Source organism: Lissotriton vulgaris, chromosome 3_1, assembly GCF_964263255.1.
Source record: "Lissotriton vulgaris chromosome 3_1, aLisVul1.2, whole genome shotgun sequence".
Taxonomy (NCBI): domain Eukaryota; kingdom Metazoa; phylum Chordata; class Amphibia; order Caudata; family Salamandridae; genus Lissotriton; species Lissotriton vulgaris.
Window position 1 is genome coordinate 1828533597 of NC_141689.1, and position 6000 is coordinate 1828539596.

Here is a 6000-nt window from a genome sequence, read left to right on the forward strand (position 1 = left end):
AACGAGCCAAGCGTGGCAATCCCCGGAGCTGAACCACGAGGCAACCCAAGACAGCGCCATGAAACCGCTAGGTGTACGTGCGCTTAAGAAATATTTTAAACTCAAACTCAGAAGGCGACACACTAACGAAAGAGCAAGCCGAGCGGGAGGAGCCCGGGTCAGGCCACTGGCGGTAGGAGACCACGTGGTACTGAAGACCCGCCACCGCAACTGGAAGCATCAGACGACGTTCGAACCCGAAGTGTGGGAGATCGTGAACATCCACAGCACTATGGTGTCAGCCTCCCACGGCACGAGAGCCGTGACGAGGAATGCATCGTGGTTTAAGCGTGTCTCCGCAGAAGGGACCCCGAGGGGACCGACGTCGGAAGATATGGAGTGTGGTGACGAAGACCCAATTCTCCCCGAGACGCCGGCGAGCCAACAAGACCGGGAGCTGTCGCCGCCCAGGCCAGAAACAGTGTCAAGTGTCACCCAGGCCAGTCCCGCACGAAACGTCGAAGAACCAATGAGAGAAGAAATGGCCGGAGGGCAGCGAAACCAAAGGTACCATCTCCGACCAAACCCGGCCCCCAGTCAGAGACTCAAGGACTACGCATGGGGTCTCCTTGCTGCTGAAACATCCAAGTAGCCGGGACTGAATAACTGTGAGTTTGGAGGGATGTATTGACGGAGCCACCCGGCCCGTCCACACACTCATGCACGCACGCATACAGCCTGGGGGCGGGTCAAGCCCTCAGGTATAAATAAACGGGCGCGAGACCGTCTCGTGGTCTTCGGCCCCTAACCTATAGCCAGGCATCTGTGTCATTTATTTGCACAGTGTATTGTAGGCCCCACTACGAGGCATAGGCGTCCCCTGCCCCTAGCGAATTCTACAGGTACGTAAACAAGTTATTTCATACGGAAAAAGACACACTGGTGCGGTGCAGCAAGAAGGGGGAACCCTCCGTCCAGCGCCTAACATCCACTCCAGGGATCTAGAATCAAATCACTCATGTGGCAAGGAGCTGGGCGCGGAGCATAGAACACACAAATGCAAAAACGGAACACATAAACAAAAGTAAACACAACACTCACCAAGTCCGGATTTTTGCTTTACATTCTGTGACTTGTAGTTAGAGCGCCCCTTTCTCAGAAAAAATATACCAGTTGTTTTTGTTTTGATATTCTAGAATGGCCAAGTGCAGGTAAGTGAAAAATCACATGTATAAAATTACAATATTCTTTCATACCATGGCCATTAACCCTCAGGGGAGTTAATAATCATTTATAGAGTATTTAGACAGCTCTTAAACACTTCTGATTTCTACATGTGCATGATGTTTTGGATTTTCATTTTTGGTGCAGTTTTACGAAGGTATTATAGTACTTTACATGAGCACCAGTTAGCCCGACGCAGAGACTAGAACCTGGTCCCCAACTCCACATTTGGCAGTTCTTCTACACCCCCACTCCCCTCCCAACACACACACAATTATATTTAAAAACAGAAATAATACCGCATTTCACTGCTTTTACCAACATGTGTACTGATATGTGTATATAAATACAGACAGGTTAAAAAAACAGACCAGGCCGAACGCTTAGTTGTTAACCTAGTTATATATTTTACACAGGAATACAAATCCCAGGGCAGAAAGCAAAAGCGTGGATGGAGGAGCGAAGCACACGTTTTAGACCTGAGAAATCTCCAGCGCGCGGCCTCTCGAATAATAGTTTCAGTTTTAGGCTGTATATGACACCTTAGAACGATTAAGCCCTGTACTCGGTTTTATACTATCACGGGAAACTGGGATGCGAACGAGTGTTAACGGGTGGCACTCTCCATGCGGTACTAAAAAAGCATGCGAGCTCGTAAGAGCGAATCAAGATGAATTTATCAGTATAAAGGAGGATTCCGCAGGACGGGTGTGGGCCTCGTAACCAGTCTCAAGCACCTGCTCTGGGCTGCTGCCTGCCTTCCGTGTGTGGCGGACACGGGGCGTTATCCTAGCGAAGCAGCGTGATTCTGCCTTTGACAGTTGCTCTCAAGCCGGCTAGATAAAGCCCGAGGAGGAGCACGTGACTGGGCAAGCCTAAAACTTCTCCAGGCTTCTAGCCCTGCCCCTCTATCCTCCGTTCTGCTCAGCGGGATACGGTTCTGTCTTCTGATTGGACAAACATCCTGCCAATCACCCATAGACAAAGTTTGCTGCGCCACACAGCTAGGGAAAGAGGGATCCCTCCTCTTTTCCCACGCGCCCCCTCCTCTTTGACTAAACAGCGACTGCGGGGGTGCTTAGGGGGGATGACTCTTGTGGAATGGGGAAGCTCGCATCACGTAACTAATATAATAAATACTGCGACACCAAGGGTGTGATGCTCTCCAAGGAGACCCGGATTAGCTGTGGGGGCGTGGGGAAGACGATATAAGCATATGGGAGGAGAATACAGGAACTCCCGCTTATTAAGTAGACCTCTCAGATACCCACCCATGGGACACTCAAAACCACCATGCTCCTCGCTTGCACCGAAGGTTCAGCAATGGGCTCAGGAGACTGGCACTGCCACCATTGATGACGCCTTTGCTGGTGTCCTGTGTGCCCCCGCGGGAGGCAGACCAAGGAGGACTTGTTCGTCAGCGCAAAGCGCCAACCTCTCTCGTTCAACCTGCCGCGAGTCCAGGGGGCGGGGCCCGCTTCCCACGCACAGGTGACAGTCCAAACCTGGCTGCTGCTGCTCCTCGTCGGCTCCCCGTTTCTCATTTCCGCGTTCAGATCACAAAACGGGTAGTCTGGATGTTGTGGAAATGCACGTACCACCGAAGCGCGCAGGTGTCGTGGTCAAGAGAAAAACAAAGAATGACCCTCGCAGTGCCACTACGCTGAGCGGCTGCGAGCCAGCCGGTCACCCGTCCCACGTAGCACCAAAATCATTATCTAGTTCATACACGTTCGCTTCCCGTTACCCAAGACACCCCCTTACAACAGACAACCTCCTCCACCCACTTATCACTGTGAGCACCAGATGCCCACTGAACAATATATCACGCCCTTGCCCCCCAAAAGACAATAAGACGCTCAAAAGCATTAGTCAGCATATGCACATCAGGTCAAATCGCCTCCGGTAAACATGTATGTAGCTCCTACCTAAGATAACCAACTAAGCTCAACACCTACCCACTACACAAATCATAACCACTAAGAGATACCACTAAGAAAAATGACTCAAGCCTTCTCCCTCACAATGTGCACAGTGAGGACCACCAGAGCAACAGGTGCGTTCATACACATGCGTATGAAAACTCCCCACCCTGGATAACAGCGCTAGCAGTCCCTCGCCCCCTCCACGGCAGCAGGTGTGGGCGCGATAACGTTTCGGTAAGCCCGACTACCTACTCGCCATGTCCATCATCCCACACCCAGCTACCTGCGCCCATTGGGTCTGTTCACTTCCGAGACACATTTTACGGACCATGCACTTGTTTTTAATTGGAAATACATTTATTACCCAATAATCAAGTACGATGGGCACACGATATGCATTCTGTGCTGGAGCCCCATATTTAAGGTGTAGGGAACCTCAGAACTTCGATAAATGGGAGCAGTTTTAGACAGTGTTTGTAATGACACCGTGAATGTCTGGAGTCCCAGACTCTTAGCTCGCCCCACCTCCTACCGTAAGTCTGCCACAAACGTCATCAGGTAACTAGCAATGGCTCCGCTTCCACTGTTTTTAGTCCTCCCTGTACACACCCTGGGCATTTCATATTTTGGAGACTAATATTCTATTTATTACATACTCAGTAAAAATAAATGGAAATCTGAAACATGAAATTTAGGGTGGCGACCATCGTTCAGGAGGCGTGGTGTACCCACATGTCCCACTCAGACAGAGTGCTTTCTTCTAAAGAACATTTTTATTTTATATCTTTTTACGATTGTTGTTTTACATGTTTTTGTCTGCAATTTAGGAAACTACTGAAGGTCTTAATCCGATGTTTCTTGGGGATGCCCAAACTTCAGTTAGTGGGCGGACGTCTGACTGGAAATAAAGAAAGACATTGGTGGTCGACCAATCTTTAAAGCTGTGACTATAACCCCCGCGACATTCGTATTTAGATGGGTTTCCATGCGGTCACTGCGGTGCACAGATCTCGTTTTATTGGCACCTACCTATAAAGGAGACAACCGACGACCTTCTTTGTACAGTAGCTTTAAATACAATGATTATTTTACCACTGTAGCAGACCAGGCAAAAGTCTTAACAGTGAAGTGTAGCTGTCAGGTAACCTTTTGATGTTCCTCTGTAGACTGGAGAATTTTTAACGCTTCAGGTAATATATGCACCTCTCAAGAACATCAACAAAATAGTCTGTTCTCATTGTTAGCAATATATTGTGAGATACTTGATAAAGACGTCAAAAGCATGAAATAACCATACACAGGTATCATCAAGGTAACGAGAAGAGATTGGGTCGTTGTTGCAAATCTGGATTCAATTCGGTGATGCCTCATGCCAATTAGGCAAAGTGGACAGTTTTTCTTTTTACTAAGATAAAAAACTACGTACGCAGAAGGACCCCGGGCGCAAAATAGTAAAGGCGCAATTAACTGCCACCGCGGGAACCTGGAACAAATAGTGAAAAAAGATAAGAAAGTCGCGCAGTGCCGCGATTGCACTAGAGGGGCACGATCAACATAGGGGCAGACGGTAGCAGGAAATAAGCGGACGAGGGAGGCGCAGACAGCCCCTCCTACTCAGGTGAGGGAGGGGAGTCTGGCTGCGCACTGGCCCAGACAGGAGTGTTCACTGTCAGAGTGCCAAGTTTTCTGTTGACATCTGTGACCTTTTCATGTATATGTACCTTTTCTTTATTTATACCATGCCCATACCATTATTGCACCCCCCGCTGAATTTGTTGTCAATGCAGACTACTATCTAGAATGCAAAGTCCTGGTGACCTGTAACTCTCAACAGACACACGCCCAGGTTAAAAACAGGAGATGCCCTTTCACTCACCTGGCAGCTGCAATCTATGCCATGTCTGCGGGAGGGTTTAGGGTGACTTCCCTCCCCAGCACAGAGTAATCCGAGAGAGGTTGGAAAATTCAAAGTATATCAGGAGCAAATCCCAAAGACACCAGAAAGGAAACAGCAGCTGATCATAATAAGTGTATGGAGGCTGACGGGTGGTTGTCCAGGTTCCCTTGGCGCCCCCACCGCCTCTTGACGCAGATCACAGCAGCAGGTGAGGCACTTCTGCCAGGACAGGGTGCAAACTTTCCAAGCGCCCCCTGTCCGACGTGGGTGTGTCTGATATGCCACCTCCTGTGGCCGACGGGCTGCTCTGGCGCTGCCAGGTGCCCGCTCAGCAGGGTGACAGGGGGAGGGGCGCTGACAGCCAGAGGGGGTGAGTGGAAGGAGGCGGGGGCGATGGTGCTGCGCGAGGTGCTTCTGTTGCTGAACTGTCTGCGCGGCTGTCACAGACTCTGGCGCTGTCTGTGCGGGAGGAGGAGAAGGCGTGGCTGATGCCGCTCTGAGTGACGGGCGGCTGGGTAAGCGGGAGCGCGGACGATCGGGGCAGGCTTTCCTGAGCACGCGCTTCTACCTATGTCCTTGCTTAGTCTGCCAGTTCCGCTGGTGCGCGCCCGCGCTGTTCCCAGGCGCGCGCCCGCTCGTCAGCCCGACCTCTTTTTCTGGCTCCCCTCCTCCTCACGCGCCAATGTCGGAAGCTCGCGCACAGACGAGCCGCACAGCAGGCACGTACTGTGGGAAGTGAAGGGGGCGGATAAGGACACGGCGTGACGTCACCCGCGGCTGGCTGCTGCTGCTGGTTTTTCTTTTTTTTTCTGCCCCTTTTCCCCGACGAGCCTGTCTGGAGGAGGAGGGGAGAGTTACCTGGCGTGCCCCGGTGAGGAAGGGACACGTGCTGTGCAGCAGCCGTCCCAGGGCAGGGCGACGATGCAGCAGTTTCTGAAGGGGACCTCTAGACCTCACTGCTTGGCTGGCATTTTG

General features: G+C 51.2%; 1 protein-coding gene across 4 annotated transcripts in view; it reads right to left on the reverse strand.

Annotated features, from left to right (window-relative positions):
* The window catches only part of NR3C2 (nuclear receptor subfamily 3 group C member 2), an 892575-nt gene extending 886889 nt beyond the window's left edge, over nucleotides 1–5686 (reverse strand). For 2 of the 4 annotated variants that reach the window (XM_086962277.1, XM_086962275.1), the window contains exon 1: nucleotides 2475–2613. In XM_086962277.1, the coding sequence (XP_086818403.1) occupies nucleotides 2475–2478 (4 nt within the window). In that variant the 5' untranslated portion in view covers nucleotides 2479–2613. Of the gene's footprint in view, nucleotides 1–2474; nucleotides 2614–5004 lie in introns of those variants that run through there. The other 2 variants (XM_086962278.1, XM_086962276.1) reach the window with 2 other exon arrangements.
* Nucleotides 5687–6000: the final 314 nt, after the last annotated feature.